The sequence below is a fragment of the Zootoca vivipara genome, chromosome 8, assembly GCF_965207765.1.
Source record: "Zootoca vivipara chromosome 8, rZooViv2.hap1.1, whole genome shotgun sequence".
NCBI classification, from domain to species: domain Eukaryota; kingdom Metazoa; phylum Chordata; class Lepidosauria; order Squamata; family Lacertidae; genus Zootoca; species Zootoca vivipara.
Genome location: NC_142591.1, coordinates 39,509,590 through 39,529,483, shown reverse-complemented (window position 1 = coordinate 39,529,483; position 19,894 = coordinate 39,509,590). Strand labels below are relative to the sequence as shown.

Below are 19,894 nucleotides of genomic sequence, written 5' to 3'. Positions count from 1 at the left end.
AGATCTTTAAAATAAAAAGCAGTTCAGAAATGCTTTAAACTAAAATAAAATATAAAATAAATATTGGTTTGCAGACATCTCATATGTGTGGTTGAACATATACATGAATAAGAAAAATCCATCACCATCCAGTTTAACCTGCATTCATATCAGTGGGGCTTCTGTGCAGGACTGGCAACACCCAAATCCACAATGCATTTGTTAATAGAAGGTGAGACTAAGTTAACAGAAAATACTCACTGTTTCTCATTCATCCCTGTCATGTTTTTCCACAACCCAGGAAATGATTTAAACTGATACGTGTAGATGAAAACAAGTACTAGCATCGTGTAAACAACCACTGACATCCAAAAATATTTCAGAATTCGCCGCCACCATTCATAGTGCACCTGGGAACCAGAAATTCATGTTGTAAAGCAAATTGTTAGCTTTTTATAAATAGAATTGCTTATATTCAACTCAATTTGGACATGACAATTTCAATGGATTGTGGTTGGATTTCTTGTTTACTGAGGAGGTCGATAATATTGTTTGAAGGGATGTGGTCTGCCTCTTGTTTGCCTGGCATATGAAGGCCTGTTAGAGTAATTATTAACTGCAGTGATAAATATGACACTAAACTAGGGATAGGGAATACACAGTTTAGTTGGACTGCAATTCTCATCAGCCCTAGTCAGCATGGCCAGTGCTCAGAGGTAATGGAAGTTGTAGCCCAAATTCTGAAGGTTCATAATTAACTTTTCCTGCACTAAATGAAAATTGCCAAGACTGTGAACACAAGTTGCAATTTGTCTGGTCTTTAAAGTAGCATAGTTAATTCTCCCTGCATGCAGTAACCCTCCTGAACTCCACTATGCACCATTTTAATTGCTGCATAGGTGAGTAGAAAGAGGAGGGGGGGGGAGAGGGAGAGGATAAAAACTTCTTGATTACAGTTCCCTTTGCTTGACATGAAATTGGTTAGCATTTGGAGAAGATTATTTCCATGGGGGCACTCAGAACTATCTGCCCCCAAAGGTCCGTCAAACTACTTCCTGTTCTTTCTAACCACCAATGTAAGAGCTTTTCTTGGCTATGGTTGGTGTTGCCACCATCAATTTTATTTTTTATATATATTCACAGAATTTTAAAATTTTATCTTTACTTTGATCTATTACCTTCTTTTAGTAGATAAGTAACTAGGAAGTTTATTAAATTTTTATATCCGGGGGGGGGGGGGAGATATGAAGAACCATTACTATTTTTCAGTTACAACACTATGAGGTTACTGAAAAACTACAGCAGTAATCTAAGAAATCTGTCTCTATTCCATTGAAGGCTGAGCCTATACTAGAATATGTAAGTGGGTGCATAGCTACAGTCTGCCAAAAGTTCTTTACATAGAGTTTGGTAAACAAAACTTCATTGACTTTGTCAATAGGTCAGGTCTTCAGACATCATCTTCAGTAGGTGATGCCACCCAGTTTATGTTAACTGCCAAGGACATTGTCAAGTAGACATGGTCTAGGTAAGAAGGGGCATGGAGACCAAAATTCATAAAAGAGGAACTGGAGCTAAGCATTGCTAATAGGGGAGATTCGGCATAAGACATTGCCTGAGAGCTAAACAGATTGTCGGCAAAGGACATGTTGCTGAACCTTTATAATCCCCGTTGATTAATAATAATAATAATAAAATTTTATTTATACCCCGCCCTCTGCAGTCAAAACCGGGCTCAGGGTGGCTGACACCAGTAAAATTACAATAAGATGTAAAAGAAAGAAAAACAATTAATCAAAATACGGGTTAAAATACAATTTAAATTTTAAATTTTAAAATGCAGCCTCATTTTAAAGTAGCCCAAATCTAAACCATAAGGGAGGAAAACATAGGGGTCAGACTGAGTCCAGCCCAAAGGCCAGGCGGAAGAGCTCCATCTTGCAGGCCCTGCAGAAAGATGTCAAATCCCACAGGGCCCTGGTCTCCTGTGAGAGAGCATTCCACCAAGTCGGGGCCAGTGCTGAAAAAGCCCTTATAGCTCGGGATCTCCAAAATGTTATTTGTGGGCCTTAAGGTCCTCCGTGGGGCATACCAAGAGAGGCAGTCCCGAAGGTACGAGGGTCCTAGGACTCACAGTTTTTCTACTGAATTCTGTATTGTTTTGCTGACATTGCTACATAACCTCACTATTGCAGGAAAACATGGGGAGTGGCAACCCTCTGTAAAAACTGGCTTTGATGTAAAATAATTAAAAGGGGCAGCTAATAGAGGGTCACATGTGTGCAGGGGGGGAAGTATAAAAAGAAGTTTCTCATTGCCGCAATGCCCAGGAGAATGTACAGGTGCCAGGAGAATGTATGAGGCAACGTTCACCCTAATGGCCAGCAAACTCCAGACCCGATAGGCCCTTGGTGGTTAGGAAATGTGTGCTTGCCATTGTCTTGTGCGGTACCCTTACTCTTAGAATCACAAGAACACTGAATAGATGGTTAAATCCACACTAAAGAGTAATCCACACTAAACTAAATTATTAAATTGTTTCTATTGCTTAGAACAAACAATTGCTGTTTTAAAAATATAGTAAGGGTAATTAAACATATATCCTGGTTACATTAATTGAAAAGTAACAAGCTGAAAAAACCCTACATTTTGTTTAACTTACCTGATATAGGACTACACAGAACAAGAAGAGCATCATATAGATGATTTTGTACATGACAATTTTCCCTTCAAAGCTGACAAAAAAGAACATTCCTCCACAGACATAAATCCAGTATTTAATGAACATAGCCATCACCAGGTTTCCCAGGACCTTCATTACATCTTCTTCTTCCTCCTCTTCCTCCTCCACCTCCTCCTCCCCTCTTTCCTCCTCTCCCTCCAATTGCTCCACTTCATCCTTTTGGGATTCTTCTTCATCTTTTTGGGATTCCTCTTCTGTAAATACAAAATGTTAAATGAACTTTATGTTTGCTTAGTTCATATTACATGGGCAGGACACATAGCACAAGAAAAGCTAAAGCAGGAAAGGGAGCAGAGAGAGAAGAGTTCCTTTTGAGGAAGAAAGGTAGACTTGGCTGTTAAACTACTCATGTGAGGTGAGCTAATGCTAGGCCAGTACCTGCCAGCCTCCTTCTCATCCCATGGTAAAGGAGAGGATGAGTAGCAGCTTGGAAGTTACCAGGGGTAGTTTAGGGGAGCGCAACTGGTTCGCCCAGACTGAGCACTGCAGGGGACACCGCAACAATGATATAGAATGGAAGGCTTGCATTATCGGGATCTGATTCACATGATGTTTGAATTCCCTATATTTGCATTTTATGCCATGGAAACATTCACCAACTTTGTCTTAGCTTCAGTGCTAATCAACTGAAACTGAGTCATTGTTTTCTAGATTCTGATGACTTTTACTATAAGATGCATGTATATGGGATTTGACCTCTATAGCCTGCCTCACTTGAATCATCCGATCTACATATGAGTTGGGTGATTCAATGAAAACACGAACCTGTAGACTTATTTTTCATTTTCATATATAGCTAATATGTTCTATATCATTTTAAATATCATCTGGTAAAATTTCATTACTGTATTTGGCAAAAGTTCTTCAAAATGGCATTTTACACTTGAGAAAAGAAACAGAAGCACGCCATGCAAAATGACCGAGAATTTCTCTAATTCTCCCTGCTAAATTTCAGTTACATTCCTCACTTAGTAAGGCAATAGCCGTTTTATGCTTGTCCAATATGTGCGCGACCACACACGTGTGCATCACCACAACCTGGAAGTGGCCAGGAAAGAGGTGGAGAGAAGGGACATAACAGGGCAGAGCAGACTTATGCACACTCTGCCGACACGCGTAGGATCCAGGAACGTAACCAGTGTTAGAAACTGAGATATGAAAGCTAAGAGCTAAATGGCACCTTAAACCTAGGTTATAGGCCTAACAACAGAATGTCTAGGTGCACTTTTTTATAACAAGAATACAAAGCTGAAAATGAGTGAACTGCAGCTAAAATATTATGTTCATTTTTCACATGGTCTAGTCCTTCCCCTGCCCACCCTCCTAATATTCTTAACAGGGTCTCTTCTCCAGTCTTCAGAGAGTACCTGGAAGTGGGGAGCCAGAAAAAGCTCATCCTTTCCTTCAACTCTGCAGTTTTAATCTGAAATCTTAGGCATAGTACTGCACCCAGAGCTTAGAAACTGCTCACGCTAATGAAATTCTGCCACAAAATGAGCCTAGAACAATGGGAGTTTCGAACACTGAACGTAACCCCCGTGCAAAACAGTTGTTGCCTGTATGTCCCACCTTGTTATGTCACACTGTCTTTTCCTCATTTGCCCTGTTGCACTTTCCTATCAGCCGAACTCCCCACACAATGTCATTTCCACACACAAAGTCACTTTGCCCTTTGTGCCTTCTACTACCGCTTCACTTTCCTCTTTGTCTCACTTCCCTCTCTGTCACACTTTCTCACATTTGTCCTTTTTGGGCTCACAGATTGCGTTCAGAATGCACAGTATAATCTGCATTAAGCACTCAGATATCTTTTAAATGAAATATGTATTTACCTTTTTCTTCACTCTCTTCTTCTTCAACTTTTACCTCTGATAAAACAGCTTCTTTTAACTGAAAAGCTTTCCGCTCAGTGAGATGTTGTCTGAGCAGTAGCCAAAATGTAATTGCAAAAAGAATCTGCAAGGAGAGATGGGGAGGAGGAGGACAGAGGGGGAAAGTTAGAACACCTATTATGTTTAATATTCATTATCTAATAGAGTTACCTACGACATTGTACTTAGAGATGGACACACTCTGGTTGACACTGTAATTCAAGGATGGGGCAACAGTGCCTCTATAGATGTTTGATTACAGCTCCCAGCATGCTATTCTATGCTGCTTGAGGATGATGGCACTTAGAGTTTATGAATATATGGAGAGCCACAGGTTTCCATTCCTGCTGTTAATAATTTGTGAGAACTGGATGATATTGCTGAACATCTTCCAGATATTTGCCAACATAATCTGGCCCCCAAATGTCTCTAGAGCCATCTTGATGCTAAGACTGCTTTTATTTGGGAGTGAATGGTAAAACTATATAACTTTCATTCCAAGAACTCTCCACCTGATTTGTGGGCAAAGAATTTGCTAGAACCATTAGTAGTAGCAATAGCACAGCTGCTTTGTCATTTTAAAAGGATTTGATTTGTTGTTGTTTTGATGTTGCAACGACTATGTTGGTGGCCTGGCCACCATTACGCACAAAGCTCTAGATCTAGTTTAATTTTACAGAATTTTCTCTAAGTATTCCCCACTATTTTTTTGTGATGGTCACTAAATTTAGAGAAAATTTTGCAAAATTACCCTTTTTTCCACAAGAAATTTCAGCTCAGCTCCAGTGACAAGACATGACCAATGGACACAAATGACTCTCAGTGAACAACTCCTTATTCAGTGCTGTTTGTGCCTTTTAGCTTCAGTTTGCCAGACAACTGGGCATGGCTGCCTCTGGTGGAAGAAGAGAAATGTAGATAACTCTCCAGTCCTCTACTTTGCTTCTAATTTAGTTTCCTTTTCTTTATGAGAGACAGAAAGAGAGGCAGAGAGACTGAGACAAAGGGGGCAGGATTGTGCTTGCTGATGGGTGCAAAATAGGTCCTCATCTTCTTCCAGTTATGTTGAGATACTTTTATATCCTTGATGTACTTCATATGAAAACACAATCTTTATTTTCAGTGATTTGCAGGTTCTACTTATGGTTTTGATAACAGACTACACATCTATCCACTGCCTGCACTCTCCCTCATGTTATGTTGTGTCCTGTCCTTTGAGAATTGATTTGTAGTCAGTTCCCCTTAATTCCCTGGATTGTTGAGCCAGCAGCACTCTCACCTACTTAGGAAAAAGGCAGTGTTTTAAAAATATTGTCATTCCCTGGTTGTTTTGTGCCTTGCATAGACAGTGAGAACCATACCACCCATGCCAAATTCCTACACAACTTTGCCTTTAGAATGCATTATCTTAATTCATCACTGATTGCCAACAGTTTTTTTTATTTAAAAATGTAGGATTATGTACTTTTAAGGTGGTTACAACATTTAGAAATTAATGTAGTTAAGCAGTTATGCAGATGACACAACCTTAATGGCAGAAAGTGAGGAGGAATTAAAGAACCTTTTGATGAGGGTGAAAGAGGAGAGCGCAAAATATGGTCTGAAGCTTAACATCAAAAAAACTAAGATCATGGGCACTGGTCCCATCACCTCCTGGCAAATAGAAGGGGAAGAAATGGAGGCAGTTAATTAAAAGACGCCTGCTTCTTGGGAGAAAAGCAATGACAAACCTAGACAACATCTTAAAAAGCAGAGACATCACCTTGCCGACAAAGGTCTGTATAATTAAAGCTATGGTTTTCCCAGTAGTGATGTATGGAAGTGAGAGCTGGACCATAAAGAAGGCTGATCGCCGAAGAATTGATGCTTTTGAATTATGGTGCTGGAGGAGACTCTTGAGAGTCCCATGGGCTGCAAGAAGATCAAACCTATCCATTCTGAAGGAAATCAGCCCCGAGTGCTCACTAGAAGGACAGATCCTGAAGCTGAGGCTCCAATACTTTGGCCACCTCATGAGAGGAGAAGACTCCCTGGAAAAGACCCTGATGTTGGGAAAGATGGAGGGCACAAGGAGAAGGGGACAGCAGAGGACGAGATGGCTGGACAGTGTTCTTGAAGCTACAAACATGAGTTTGACCAAACTGCAGGAGGCAGTGGAAGACAGGAGTGCCAGTTTGTTATTGTTGAATTTGTTTTTAAAAAATTGTTGTTGTTGTTGTTGACAGGAGTGCCTGGCGTGCTCTGGTCCATGGGGTCACGAAGAGTCGGACACGACTAAACGACAACAACAACAATAACAAAGCAGTATATAAACAATAAAATAAAATAAAAATAGAATAGAATAGAATAGAGCATTGTACAACCTTATCTTCAGAGGCTTAGGTGGTGCCTTCATGTATAAAGAGTAAGTGAAACAGCACTTTATTCTCCTTTCTTGAAGACAGCGATAAGCACATTTACTCTGCGACTGACTAGGTTCTATATCTCATGGTTCCTCCTTTTTCTCTTTTGCATTTTCTAACACGTACAAATGCCTACACAGAATATTCACTGTGCTTCCATTTTCAAAATCTCTCTGGAGAGCAGTCTCTTCTACAAAGCAACTCATTTTCTATTTAAGAGCACATACTTTGAAAAACGAAACGGAGAGCATTATGGTCTATTTATCTGTCATTTTCTATTGAAAGCAAAATTAAATTTATGTCTAAACCCACAGAGTGTCTTTTATTCAGTGAAATATATATAGGGTATGTCCCTCACTTACTATGGTGTATAAATTTATCTTTTTTGTTGATACCATAATTTCATTTTTCTGATAGCCACTACTTTTAGATAAGACATTTTACAAAGCAGCCAATCAAAGTTTATGGCAAAGTTGCTGGCAACATATTAAAGCAGTTAAATCTCTTGAGAGAAATTTATAGCATCAATGAGAGAAAGTGTACAACATATCCAACAGAACCTCTGGACCATTTAATCTGTTTTAAGAGCACTAATGCTGCCTTTGAGAGAAGATAATATAGTGTTTGCTCATTTTCACATTCATTATAAATTAAGGAGTAGCCAGCAGGGAATAAGTAGCACAGAATTCACTTTGAGAGAGAATCTAGTGCATCATAATGAAGGTGCTTAGGCTAGTGAGACAAAGGAGTAATGAAATGCAATACACATTTTATTGGTGGGATTCATGAAACATTTTGTACCTACTTTGCTTCAGAAAAAAAGACTATTAAATGTGATATTATATTTGAGCTTTCACACAACATAAAAGCCACTTTTTGAAATCTAGTATAATACAGTGAAAGTTTAGCATTCGTTCCCATGTTAATTAATGACATGGGTTAAGCCAAAACATTGTAGGAGTAAAGTTATGAAATTTGGGTGGTATACTAGTATAAATTTATTTCCTGCTGTTTTCATAGATAAATAATGGGAGAACAGAAGCATGTATGTGCGGAAAGAGTGGGGCTATAGTGACATTGTCCAATGATGGTGCCATTCTTCTGCCATTCTACTCCCACTAGTGTAAATTAAATTTAGTGTGACATGCCGTTATATCGGTCAAGAAGTCACAGTTCCATAACGCAACGGGTACAATAATGTGAAAGGAATTTTAGAAGATGGGACAGAAACAGCAGCATTAAAATCAAGGAAACGAATGCAATATTCCCCACATCTGAATGCACCCCAGGTATACCCATAAAGAGGAGCTTTAGGTATACACAAACAGGAGTTTTAGATCCTGCTCATAACTTGCACATTGTATTTTTTCAACAACAACAACAACAATCATTTCACTTCTTTTACTTCTAATGTAAAATCCTGCATAAACTGAGGATCTCATTGACTTCATATTGATTCCATTTTAAAACATTATTTACCTTTGATGCTAATTCTGTAGGAGCTTTCCGTTCTAGAAATCCTGAAACCGTTGGCAGTTCATTCTCATTCAGATCAATACTCCATATGTACTGGAATGTTAATAACAAGTTTCCATATACCACCATAAAAGGTGAACTGATCATAGCATATTTCCTTCGGTCACGCAGCATCCAAAGTATGCAGGACCAGATCAGCATCACAAATGTCAACCAGCTATGGTAAGTAATACTCCAGGCCTTAAGAGAAAAGAAAAAGAAATGGAAGCATTATGTCCATTATAAGGAAAACATGAAAGCATATGGTTTTCTTAACAGTGCTAAGTTTCTAAGTCAGAGTTGTATCCTATTCCCATTAGTTATCGAGAACTGGGAACCTGCTGTTTGTAAAGCTGACATAAACTTTCACAACTGAGAAGTTTTTCTAGGAGAATTACAGTTAACACTGAGGCACTTTTCTCCTTTATTTTATGTCTTTATATTGCAACAGCAGAAACACTCCAGTCATCTGAAGTCATCCAGCAAAGATGAACAATGTACATGTGTTTTCATATTAATATAGACAATGGCATAAATAGCTAATAACTGGAATTTATATGGCTTTTTATTTTAAAAAAACCACCATGATTTACTGTTAGCTTAAAATTGATCAATTGCTAAAAAAAGATGACCTAGTTTGAGTTATGAGTTTTACATAATCAGGAAGCCTCAGGCTCGTGAGCTCCCCACCATCCTTCTTCCACAGGGCCAGGAGAACTTCTGCATCATTTAGTTTCATTTTTAGAAGAAGAGCCCTGTTACTTCAGCATCCTATTCTTACAGAATCACAGATTGCTGTGCCATACTATCTAGAGATCAAGGTTTAACAATTTCAAAATAAGATAACTTAAAACCATGAATTATAATCAGTGTTTGCTTTAAACCATGTTTCTTGGTTTGTACAAAGACATAATTGAGCACAACGCTAAGCATGAATCATGGTAACTTTTATTTGGATTGTTTAGGACTACAACATATTTAACAACAAATTTAAACTCCTGCTCTTTACTACCTAAGAACCAAATGGAAGTTGTAATAAAAGTAATATTTCTACATTACAGCAGATTAAGGGTTCCAAGGGACAATATACAAAAGGTTGAAGAATCAGAGCAGTAACATGAGGGAAATATTTCATTAGATTAAGCATGTTTGTTTCTATTGCTGAGTGAAGAATTACAAATTTAAAAGGAATAACAATTATAATGATCAATTGTAGGACTTTGACCACAAAATAGTCTTGTTACCAAAATGGACAAAATGGACATTTTGGTAACACTGTCCAGGTACCAAATGGACATTTGTTATCAGAGCTGAAACAAAGATGTCATAAAACCTACCATCATGGCAATCAGAGCACAAACATAACTTTGCTTCATGATAAAATGGAAAACTGTGACCATTGCATGAACTTTGGGATTCACTTCTTCCTCGACATTTTCTTCCTCATCCTCTTCTTCCTCTTCTTCTTCCTCTTTCTTTTCTGAGGGGACAAAAAGAACTGCATGAGTTGCAAAACTCAACATTTGGGCATTGTCTCATTCATAGAAGATTTCTATTTATGTTAGATTTCTGTTAACTGAAGCTCATTGAAGAGAACTTTTGGATCTATTCATGGTATGACCATGAGGCTCCTAATCATCATTTTCTCATAAGGATAATAGTAGAAGTGGCCATCATAGTATAGAATATTCAGGTGATTGGTAATTTAAATTGGATATGTAAATTTGTAGTACTGTGTATATAACTTATCTTACTGTCTCACTCTAAATGTGAAAGAGGCCCTTTCACAAGGACATGGGGGACAATTTCATAACAAAAGACATGGATGGGGAGTTTCTAGGGCATACGGAGTTAATGAACTGTCATGTCACATGGTGAACAAACAGCTATTGGGGTGTTTCTGCTTTCAGCAAGGCACTTTTGCCAATCCTAAAGTGAGTGAGCTTGGAAGTTCTCAGGAAATGTCCAAAAGGAACACTCTTGATATTCTCTACATAATCTATTAGCAATGTGTTCTTCCCCTTGCTGAAAAGGGGACGGGCTTGGACTTCTCAGGAAATCAGAAAGGGCACTTTAGTGTTAGCAGGGTATGCTTGCTGGTGGGTATTCATTTATTCCCAGTAGATCCCAGAATTAATTCAAGCAGGTGCTAACTGTCATATGTTTGGATCATCACTGAATCACACAACAGGACCTTCTTCTGCCCACCACAATCATGTATTCATTGCTCATAGCCAAGCCAACCACACTTCTTAATAATAATGTATTCCTGTTATGCATGTGGGACAGAACAAAATGGACACAAAAAGAACAAGTGTTTATTCCCAAACAATTTTCACTACTACCTAAGTCATCAACTGTTGGGTCCCATTTGTACTGCGGTCTTGAATACATATCTACCCTCGCAGGCCCATTCTCCATGGGACACAAGGGGTGTATGCTCTGATAGTCTACAGGTGTACCATTCACTGTCACTAGAAGGACCTGTTGAATGAAAGTTAGAGAACATGAATCCTTTTAAAATAAACACTATGCTAGACATTTTTATCACGTTTATTGTCAAAAATATCAATGATGCATAGTAATCTATCCACAGTTGCCATACACATTAAATATCAACTATTACATTATTAACAGCCAATCAGAACTCCAAAGAATTCTAACACATGACAAAATTCAACATCCAAATTGGTCTAACACTACTGCCCTAAAGGTAAAGGTAGATGACCCCCTCTTGTCCCCATATCTTCTCCAGAGGGTTGCAGTAACCCCCAGAATAAATTTAGGAGATAAATACAGAGATAGGAGAGAGAGAGGCAGTTCTGTTGCATAGTCAAAAGCCTTTGCACTGTTTATTTGGATGCTGCCCATGATCTGTAAATAATAGAAAGAGTGGTTGTGGGCACCCAGGTATTTCAAAATATCTCAAAGTCTGGCAGGAAGTCACACACCTACTTCTGCTTCTATGCTGTTTACAGGCAGATAACTTGAAAGGCTAGGATCTTCTATAGAGCCAGATGGTGCTGTTGTTGCGCCTGTTATTATTAATTATGGGCTGTATCCAACACTGCAGCTCTGCTGGTACAACATACTTCAATGCACACAATGGGACTTCCTGTTTCCTCTAACCCCTGTACTGTTTGGGAGACCATTAGGGCCAGATTTGGGGATGTGCAGGGGGAGGAAAGGAAACTGAACTCCTTTTGTGCTAGTGAAACTCTGCTGGAGCAGTATTGGATACAACTCAGAATTTGTAGCCTTCCCATTAACAAAACGTCTCAGGGAAGCAAACAACTGTTAATAAAATACAAAATAAAAATCAGTAATATAATCACAATATCATAAGAATAATTGAGTAGTACAATACATAGTGATACAACAGCAAACAGCAGCAGCAGCATGTTATTAAGCCTCATAAGCCAAATGGAAGCTATTTTTCCCCAGCAGGTGTTTAGAAGATGTGCTGGGGGACTAAAAGGATATAAAAGTCTCCTCGCTTTAGATGTTGCTGCTCAACAGATGAGGACTGGGAGGAGCATGGCCTTGGGGATGGGGTGAACTGCATGGCCCCACAGTCCCTTTGGACTGTACCTCTGTCCCTTTGTGTGAGTAATGTGTGAACAAGGCTTATCTCTAAACAATATAATCAAAATTCACAGTGCAAATTAACTCCAAAAATGAGACAATGTACTAACTTCAGATGGCTTGTGATCATCTTGAGTCATTGACAGAAGCTGCAGAAGCAAGGCAAGAATAGCTTATTAGTTAAGAATTATAGCTGAAGCGTTAAATATTCTTAATAGCTTTAGGCTTTGGTTCCGAATGGACCATTTGCTTTGAGGAATGTGTTAATCACTGCATGCATCTCTTCTACTACTATTCTGCCACCGCCACTGCCACTTACCATTATTATTATTATTATTATTATTATTATTATTATTATTATTATTAACATCTATTTTCCAGGCTACAACATCGTTTCTAGTTGAAGGTTCAAATGAGTTGAAACACAATTATGATGCTAACTACTTTTGATAAATCCTGCAATGCTACATACCATCATAGGCGGCTATCGTTAAAAAGAAAAGCAGTAAAAATTCCCACTAGATGCATGCAAGTCCACCTAAAACAACTCTTTTATGCAGCTTTTATGTCAAATGTTTGAAAACCAAGAGACTAGTTAAAATTAGGAGATGCTAAGTGGTACATTTATACTGCAATATTTGTGTTTTTAGTGGTTGTAACAACATTCACTCCTATGTTGTGCTTAAAATTGTACAAATTGTATCACCGTACAAAGTCAGAAACATGAAACATGGCACTCCTGATCATTAACTGGGTAATTATAATCCGACTACTTTATATTTGACCTTACTTTTCTTTCATCAGTTGTGTAGCGGCTTGTATACCACAAACTGCGCCTTCTCTCTGCAGTCATTTGGACATGGGTGCAGTCTGTTTCCTCTTCCCTGTTACCAGATTTATCATCATCATCATCATCAGGTATATGCTAAAGAACAAATGGCTATGTTAACTCCAGAATAATCAGTTATTTAGCTGCTAATTTTCACTTTAAAAATGGGGGGGGGATATTTTCTTGCCAAGATAAATAGGATATTATATACCACCTTTCATCCAAGGCAGGATTTTGCTAATATCTAGACACGGTTGGATTTCACTCCATATCTTTAAAATGGAAGCCACATCCATTTATGCAAGAATAATTCATGCAATCAGTGCAGGCAAGAGACCCATGAAGCAAACAGGAGTTTCACAGGTATTCTTCCAGTCTAGATGCATGAACTGCTGTCCTCATGTTACAAATGTACCTATCTTCAGAAGTGGCTGGGCTCATGTAAGTTTTCATTTTATTTAAAAGCATACCTAAACTGCTTAAGACTTTTACAATCTCTAAGACGTGTTCATTATGTACAATATAAAAACAATGTTGTAACACTAAGGCAACCAAGAGGGCCATGTCTACTTATTATGCCAGCTCCACAGATAGTGAATTAGTAATCAAATCCCACAATTCATGTTTCTGTGACTATGGCATGAACTAAATCCCTGAACTATATGAACAGGCAAAGAAACTACTGGAGGGGACTTATTTATAAATCCATTACAAGATAAAACTTGCCTTTAAGCAGTACCGTGTGCAAGTTGAGGCATTTTTCATATGTGAATTGTGTACAAATGGAAAGATCCATTTGTGCTAATTTATCTGCTCATTTCAAACAATTTTTCAGCAGCATATTGAAAAAGGCTAATTAGGCTAGTTTAGATTCAGATTGGACCACTAAAATCCTGCAAGCGTTATGACATGGCTTGCAGATTCACTAGTCACTGTGCAGAGGAAACAACGTAGAGGCCGAAGAAGCCTGAAAATATATACGGTACACATTATCAGGGCCAGAAGTGGTGGACAATGAGCTCCTTGGAGCCTGGACCTGCCGCCCCTGTGGATCCTGCTGCCTGAGGCTGCTTGCCTCATGGGCAGACCAGCTCAGCACAATATACTACATGTTTACTTCCCTTTCACCCCTGGGCATGGAGAAAATAGGGAGGTTACAAGGGTCAGACAAATGACACATGAGTGTGTAAGAGTATTTATCCAGAGCACACATCACAATAATGATTAAGTAGAGCATGCACTCATAAATGCCATGTTATGTCACACCACATATAAGGTATCTGAAGAAGTGTGCATGCACACGAAAGCTTATACCCAGAACAAATTTAGTTGGTCTTTAAGGTGCTACTGGACAATTTTTTAAAAATTGTTTCACATATACGGTAAGCTATTACTGAGCTAGTGAGCATCTGAGCAAGCCCTCCATTGTGCAAAGCACTCTCTCTAGCCTACTCTGTCTTCCCTGAAGCGCCCACCCCTGGCATTTACATTATAAGGAAATTACTGGGTTAATAACTTTTCTACTAACATGTAGTTCTGCCCTGAATTACATACAACAGGTCATCTCTTTTTAGTAATTCACAATGCACATTTGTTAAATTTTGTGCACAAATATTGCCACATCCTGAAATGATGTCTACACTCTTTTCCTGAAAATTTTCTCATTACTATATAGGAAGAAGAGAGTCGTTTTACCTGCACAATAGGTTCATGGAGCCAAAGTCGAATGAGAGTTGCTAGGGTATAGTATAATAGCAGCACCAAGATGGGGCTAGTATGATGATACCAAGACAGATTTTGGTTAGTTATAATTTTCCAAGTGCTTGAACAGTTGGTCTGAATAACTGAAGTGACACCAAATAATCTGTTGAAATGATAAAACAGGAGACATTACATAAACAATACAGATTATCATTATCAAGACATTTTGACTGTCTGAATTCATGGCTTCTTATTCAGTCAGCAGAAAGTCCCTACATTTGTATAAGGAATTCGGATTATCAAATCATTCTGGCTATTGCCTTTGGTAACTGAGACCTCATTCAACTTCTATATTTTTGTGTGTGAATATAATTAAGCATGAAGATATTATCTGCTTTGTCTTCTTTTCTTGGGAAACATTTCTCTTTAGTTTCTTTGTCTAAAACTTTGTTTTATTTGGTGTACTAAAGAAACGAGAGTTTGCCAATCTACAAAGAGATGCCTCTGAGTAATTTTACCAATTCTAGTCTCAATTAGATTTAAATCACTGGTGCCTATGTGCAAGCCGTTTTGATGGGTATGTAGTGCTGCAAAGCTGCTGCATATAACAGCTCGTCCACACCTTACATTTAAAGCAAATCCAATGCAGATTTTAAACCCATGACTTCCAACAAAGAACCCACTAAACCAGGCTTCCTCAACCTCGGCCCTCCAGATGTTTTTGGCCTACAACTTCCATGATCCCTAGCTAGCAGGACCAGTGGGTCAGGGATGATGGGAATTATAGTCTCAAAACATCTGGAGGGCGTAGGTTGAGGAAGCCTGCTCTAAACAGTAGTCTTCCCTCTTACAGAGCCACAATTCCCAGCAGTATTAACAAGCTGTAATTGCCAGGATTCTTTGGGGAAGTTATGTGCTTTAAACGTGTTGGATATGCTTTAACTGTATGGTGAGCCTCTGCCCTCAGTCGTGGGCATAAGTTCTTACCAGCTGCACTCTGATCCAATAGGTTCATGCCTATGAGAGATTCAATGACGATGCAAAGCCACCATATAACCAGTTGGCTTCTGCAGTCACTTCAGTGTTGGCATCCCCTATGTATGTTCATGCAGCTGCATTAAACTTTTGAAAGAGTTGTGCATTTCTCAATAAGATGGCTGCTTGCAGGACCCAATTAAGGGAGCTGGCTGAGCAAAGACCTCCTGCCCTTCCCCAATTAGTCTGCTTGTGCAATTATCTCTATATGTTTGCAGAAAAAGAAAAGTTCGTGTTTTCCAATGGTAAATGAATATTCATAACCAATCTACAGAGCGGCCATAACATGAGCAGTATTTCAGGTTATACAAGCCATGAATAACTTTATTACTGTTCTGAGGAACATTAAACAAACATCAAACTGGAAAATAGTAAAGACAAAACAAAAAAAACAGATGGCTGACACATTTTTGCTCTGTCAATTCATTTCCCCAGCAAAAGCTTACTGAATTAATGCAATCATGTCTCTGGTGTATATGTGCTGTGATCTGCTCTTCCTGACACATTCACAGCCTATGACCTTGATAAATGCAAGATACTGACTTAACATTAAAGTGCATAATGATGTAAGCGTGGAAATATTGCTGTTCTCTAAAAAAACAAAACAGGAAAAACGTTTTTCTTCTACTTCCATCTATGGCAGAGTAGCCAACTGTGGATATAGCTATCATCACAAATACCAGACTACTTTATGATGAGTTCATCTGAAAATGGAGGCATGCACACTACTTTTGCTAATATTCATGTCTCCCTGCAGGTTCCATCCCCCAAAAAGTCTTAAACTGGGGAGAGAAGAGGTGGCGGGGGATAACAGACAGAAAAGAAGGCTTGCTCCCACACACAATATGCATTTGTGGGTCTCACGTTTGCTGTGGCTTATTGGCAGAGGGCCGTCTACAGGAATGTGGATTTCACCAGGTGCCCACCTGTACCAACCCCACACACCATTTATTTATTTATTTATTTATTTATTTATTTATTTATCTATGCTGCTTCTGCTGTCTTATTCTTGTAGTGTATAATTACTGTTTGATTGTACAGCCTAGAATTTTAATTTTGATTAAAGGTTCACATAGAAATCTTACTTTAAAAGCTTCAGACAACAACTATCATTTGCAGATTGGGGGGAACCAGCTTTGGGATCACACGTATCAATGCTAACCATACTTTATATCTTAACCAAGAGGTTGAAGATTTGCAAATCCTGGTCGAGAATAATCTAGTTAGCACTGCCTTATTTCTTCCCATATAACACCTGCTATGTATCCTCTATGTCAAATACTCAAATGCAATAATTATAAACATTTTAATAAGAAATGGTGACACTGAAGAAATTATTAACTGTTCTAATGCATGAAAAGCAGCACAGCTTTACTTCAAGAAGATGCATTCAATTTTCAGTTTTCTAAATTTGTGCAAGCATTTCTGACACCTGGATTGCATGCTTTCTAAATGACATCGTATGTTTCAGGTACTGTATATAAATATATTTGTAATGTAAGTATGCAAAAGATTTCACACACATACATAGGTTATTACGTCAATATATACAGAACAATCCTGTAAGGCAATGTCAGTATAATTCTCTTATTAACTACTGATACATTTCTTTCATCAGAATTTATCTTCACAAAACAGAATGACTGTCTCCATACACAAACATCCATCACAAGTCACTTGAGTACATTATTACTTAATGACTGAGGTCATCCAATGTTGTTAACCATTATGCTCTGACAAGTATCACCACTTTACACTAATAAAAAGCCACAAACTCTAAATCTCCATGACATTGTATGGATACAATGTTTATCTATGATAAAAAAATGCATTTTGTTATAAAACATATGCAACATCATGACTGCATTCGTCCACAAAAGCTGGAAACCATAATTAAACAGCAGCAATCCAGAAACCTCTATTGACTTTCGTCTACATTACATACTAAGCAAAGCATACCCACAGGTTACAAAAACCCCTATGTTGGGGTGTGTACAAAGGTTTTATTCACTCACTTGTGAAATCACTGCTGTAACTAAAGAGCTCTTGCTCATAGAATCATAGAGTTGGAAGAGACCACAAGGGCCATCCAGTCCAACCCCCTGCCAAGCAGGAAACACCATCAAAGCATTCTTGACATATGGCTGTCAAACCTCTGCTTAAAGACCTCCAAAGAAGGTCGCTGTGACAGTGCTTGTACTTTAAAAATCAAAAGTCCTATCCCTCTTGTAACTATAGTACAGGCATCCCCAAACTCGGCCCTCCAGATGTTTTGGGACTACAATTCCCATCATCCCTGACCACTGGTCCTGTTAGCTAGGGATGATGGGAGTTGTAGTCCCAAAGCATCAGGAGGGCTGAGTTTGGGGGTGCCTGCTACAGTGTAAATAGTTACACTATACAAATACACTGTTACAGTCAAGAAAATACAGTGTGTGCGTGTGTGCGCGTGCGCGCGCGCACACACACACACACTCTTTTGATTTAATATCATGTTTTTTATTGCTCATTCCCAGATTCCTCTATACCTCTTTTCTACTGAGTCCTAGTTTCCATTGCTTTAACTGAATCAAAGTTTTTCTGGCAATGGCAAAACCAGCACTATTATAACATTCCTTCTGGCAACACTTTTTCTATTATACAGAACTAATCTGAAATGCAGAGGGGCTGAACATAAAACTCTGAATAATTTTAAGCCTGTGGGTAAATGTCAACCGTGTAATCAGGGCGAATGCTATCATTAGGCCAACTAGGCAGCCGCCTAGGGCGCAGACCCCAGAGGGGCACCACAGTAAGGGTAAAGGGAAAGGAGCCCTGGATGATTAAGACCAGTCAAAGGCGATTATGGGGTGCAGCACTCATCTTGCTTTCAGGCCGAGGGAGCCTGCGTTTGTCCACAGCTAGCTTTCTGGGTCATGTGGCCAGCATGGCTAAACTGCTACTGGCGTACAGAGGACCGTGACGAGTGCCAGAGTGCATGGTAACATTGTTTACCTTCCCGCCACAGCGGCATCTATTTATCTACTTGCACTGGCATGCTTTCGAACTGCTAAGTTGGCAGAAGCTGGGACAGAACAATGGGAGCTCAACTCATCACGGGGATTCAAACCACCGACCTTCTGATCAGCAAGCCCAAGAGTGTAAGTGGTTTAGACCACAGCGCCATCCCTTGTATTGACCTTTGACGGGCACATCTTTATTAATTTTTCTTTTGTATTTGAATCAAATATTGCTGTATTACTTATTATTACAATTTAATTTTTTAGCAGTTTCAAGTTTTGTGCTTTTCATTTTCTACAGGACATTTGTTTTTGAAATTTGAAGTTAGCAGGGTGCGGGGGGCATTGCAAGTAGTTAGTTATGTAGTTGTGTAATGTTTTGAAGTTAAGTGGAAAAAATTATGAACCATTATTTCAGAGATAACTGCAAAAGAAAAGCTGTTACATCCTGAAAATGCCGCAAAACATAAACATTAACCAAACCAAGTGTTGCTCAGTCACAAACTTATCTAGTGTTACTTATCAGTTTGTTTTCTTTGTATGTTTTCTATAGAGGGTAGTGCTGCTTTATGCATTTATTCATTGTTAACTTTTTATGACATGTTTTTAACAAACTTGGTGGCAGGCAACAATAACACACAAGGCTTATTTATTTAATATGACCTAGAATCAACCATGAACCTTTATTTGCCATCAAACCTGCTATGCTTAGAACAAGATTTCAATATTCAACTTTTTAAAAAGATAATAGGGTTTTTTGGCTGTGTAGATGCAGGATATCAAAACAGCATATTTCTTGAATTAACTTTCTGGCTGTCGCATTTCATTCAAGCAGTATTAATCTGCCAACAACAACAAAAAAGTTCTCTTCTTAGATTCTGACACCTACTAAAGATCTATACTGTCAAATAATCCTAAGTAGTTTTGTTGCAATGTAAGCACATTGCATACCCTATTTCCTTCCTGCTTAGCCAAACCAGGTTGTGTCACCACCTGCTTCTGACCCAGAAGCACAGCAAGTTACCGTATCTCCTGCAGCTATGCACACTGGCCTCCAGTTCTGGCTCTGAGTAGACATAGTGATGGGAGGTGCTCCCACTATTGCTATATCCTGCAGGAAATATTAAGCACAAGGAACAATATTCCCTGCTATCATCTAGAGAGAAGACCACCCAGATTAAAACATGCAACCACAAGGATCTATATAGATTGCAAAGGGCTATCTTAAGACATTA

The 19,894-nt window shown here is 38.7% G+C and overlaps 1 protein-coding gene across 10 annotated transcripts in view; it reads right to left on the bottom strand.

Moving 5' to 3' along the window:
- PIEZO2 (piezo type mechanosensitive ion channel component 2) overlaps positions 1 to 19,894 on the bottom strand; it is a 221,849-nt gene that overhangs the window by 64,664 nt on the left and 137,291 nt on the right. For 7 of the 10 annotated variants that reach the window (XM_088675321.1, XM_088675325.1, XM_035124928.3 and 4 more), the window contains exons 8-16: positions 14,620 to 14,788; positions 12,886 to 13,020; positions 12,206 to 12,244; positions 10,856 to 10,994; positions 9,848 to 9,990; positions 8,475 to 8,711; positions 4,555 to 4,678; positions 2,642 to 2,916; positions 241 to 389 (exon numbers count right to left, since the gene is read on the bottom strand). In XM_088675321.1, coding sequence (XP_088531447.1) covers positions 241 to 389; positions 2,642 to 2,916; positions 4,555 to 4,678; positions 8,475 to 8,711; positions 9,848 to 9,990; positions 10,856 to 10,994; positions 12,206 to 12,244; positions 12,886 to 13,020; positions 14,620 to 14,788 — 1,410 coding nt within the window. The remainder of the gene's footprint in view (positions 1 to 240; positions 390 to 2,641; positions 2,917 to 4,554; positions 4,679 to 8,474; positions 8,712 to 9,847; positions 9,991 to 10,855; positions 10,995 to 12,205; positions 12,245 to 12,885; positions 13,021 to 14,619; positions 14,789 to 19,894) is intronic. The other 3 variants (XM_088675322.1, XM_035124931.3, XM_088675324.1) reach the window with 1 other exon arrangement.